The following is a 1,788-nucleotide window of genomic DNA, read 5'->3' on the forward strand; positions in this document are numbered from 1 at the left end:
TCTTGTATTTTTCTTTTGATTACAGCAGTGCTACTTCTTTTCGAAACCTCTTCCTTGATTATAAGATTGTACCTGCACAAGTGCATAGCCACAACCTCCCAAATCTCATTCTTGTGAGCTTGATATTCTTTAAGATCTGCCAGTCCTACACTCTCAAAGTACTCCTTGAAAACACCAAAGACTTCAGCCATTACCCTAGTAAGAAAACCGTTATCGTCCTTAAAAACTTTGAGTGTTTCTGGGTCTGAAGACCCAGCTGAATCACCATCTTTCTTTTGAGTATTGGGCTGGCCATTTCCAGCAACGTCTTTAGAAGAGTCTTGGTCTCGTACCTCTGGCTTTTTCACATCGCATTCATGCGTAGAGGTGCAACCAACACTTATGGAGAATAGCACAGGAAATCCAACAGGCAATGCTCTGATCAGATCAGTTACGGTTTTGATTGAAAAGCCGTGCATGGGTGTGGGTACAGAATTTGTATTTATACTTTTTACAAAATTTTCACAAAAATCTGATCGATTTGAGTTATCAGTTGATTTTAGCATGACAGGGAGTGTTCAAAGGATAGTAGATCTGTGCACAAACCAGATAGCATCTATTCAGCTTATAGGTATGTGGAAGACAGTATGAGACAGGAATATAAAGTGTGTGGTATAAGAGAAAAGTAGTGGATATAAAACAAACAAGAGATATGAGGATAGATCAGTATTATATTGTAGTAGTTAGACTAATGGAGGATATGTGGACGTATTATAGATATGGAATGCTACAGATGGATTAGACAGGGAGAAGTAAGTAGCAACATAAGATATGATTGTTGGGATGAGTGAAGATTTTGGAGAGGAGTAGGTGAACAATATGTAGGTAGATATGGTAGAAAAGGAGATATTTTGATACACAGAGAAGGGAATAAATAGGTACTAGTAGCTGGATGAGTGAAGGAAAGATACTAGGATAGAAGGTGGGAGTGTATAAGAGAGATATGGAAGATGGACATGGATAGGAGTAGAGGATTGGATATTAGATGGGGTTTGGATAAGTAAGATATAGATAAAGGTCAGATTGACAGGGAAAATAAAAATTTAGGAAAAATTATTTAGAAAAATTTTAGGGGTGCTCTGTTGGGAAAGCAGCAGCGAGGAGTGGTTGCAGGACTTCCGGCCGGTGGAAATTTCTGCAGAAGCAGAGCGAACGTTCCACAGAGGTGGCCAGAGTGAAGATACCGGACAGAAGCGAGGCGTGAGGCTGAGAGTACCAGACAAGGGGATGGAGAAGATATTGTGGAAGAAGATAGAAACAAAGATAGAAAGAGGATATGGATATAAGTAAGTGGCAGAAAGGAGGATATTAAGTAATAATTAGAAAGCAAGGAAGGTATTGTAAGATATAGGAAGGAGGAAGAATAGTTGGGAGAAGTGGAGTTAATTAGAGTAAGGCAGTTACGACAGGATTCTTGAACAAAGAAGATTTGGCACAAGATTGTAGTAAGATACTATTGATCGATTTTTTGCTATGGAGGACCCTAAAATTTTTGAGTTTTAAAAGGGCAGAGAAGATACGATCGGATTGGGAGTTCCCTTTTAGGATTAGATCGTGACACATGAAAGACGACATGAGGAATTATGTGAGAAGATACTATATGAGAAGCAGGGACATTACTTTTAGGTGGTATATTTTTGAGACGAAGGATGAGGAGTGGGGGGATAGAAGTTGATGTAGACAGTATGGAGGATATGGGACAGTGTTAGTAGTGAATAGAGGTGAGACAGAGTAAGAAAGAACATGATA

The 1,788-nt window shown here is 39.1% G+C and overlaps 1 protein-coding gene across 1 annotated transcript; it reads right to left on the bottom strand.

Annotated features, from left to right (window-relative positions):
- Positions 1-2: 2 nt before the first annotated feature.
- Positions 3-545, bottom strand: VICG_01753 (uncharacterized protein; the record flags this gene model as incomplete). Its single annotated transcript, XM_007605136.1, has 1 exon — positions 3-545. A coding segment is annotated over one exon (543 nt), but the record flags the coding sequence as incomplete, so codon positions are not given.
- Positions 546-1,788: the final 1,243 nt, after the last annotated feature.

This window comes from Vittaforma corneae (assembly GCF_000231115.1).
Source record: "Vittaforma corneae ATCC 50505 unplaced genomic scaffold supercont1.18, whole genome shotgun sequence".
Taxonomy (NCBI): Eukaryota; Fungi; Microsporidia; family Nosematidae; genus Vittaforma; species Vittaforma corneae.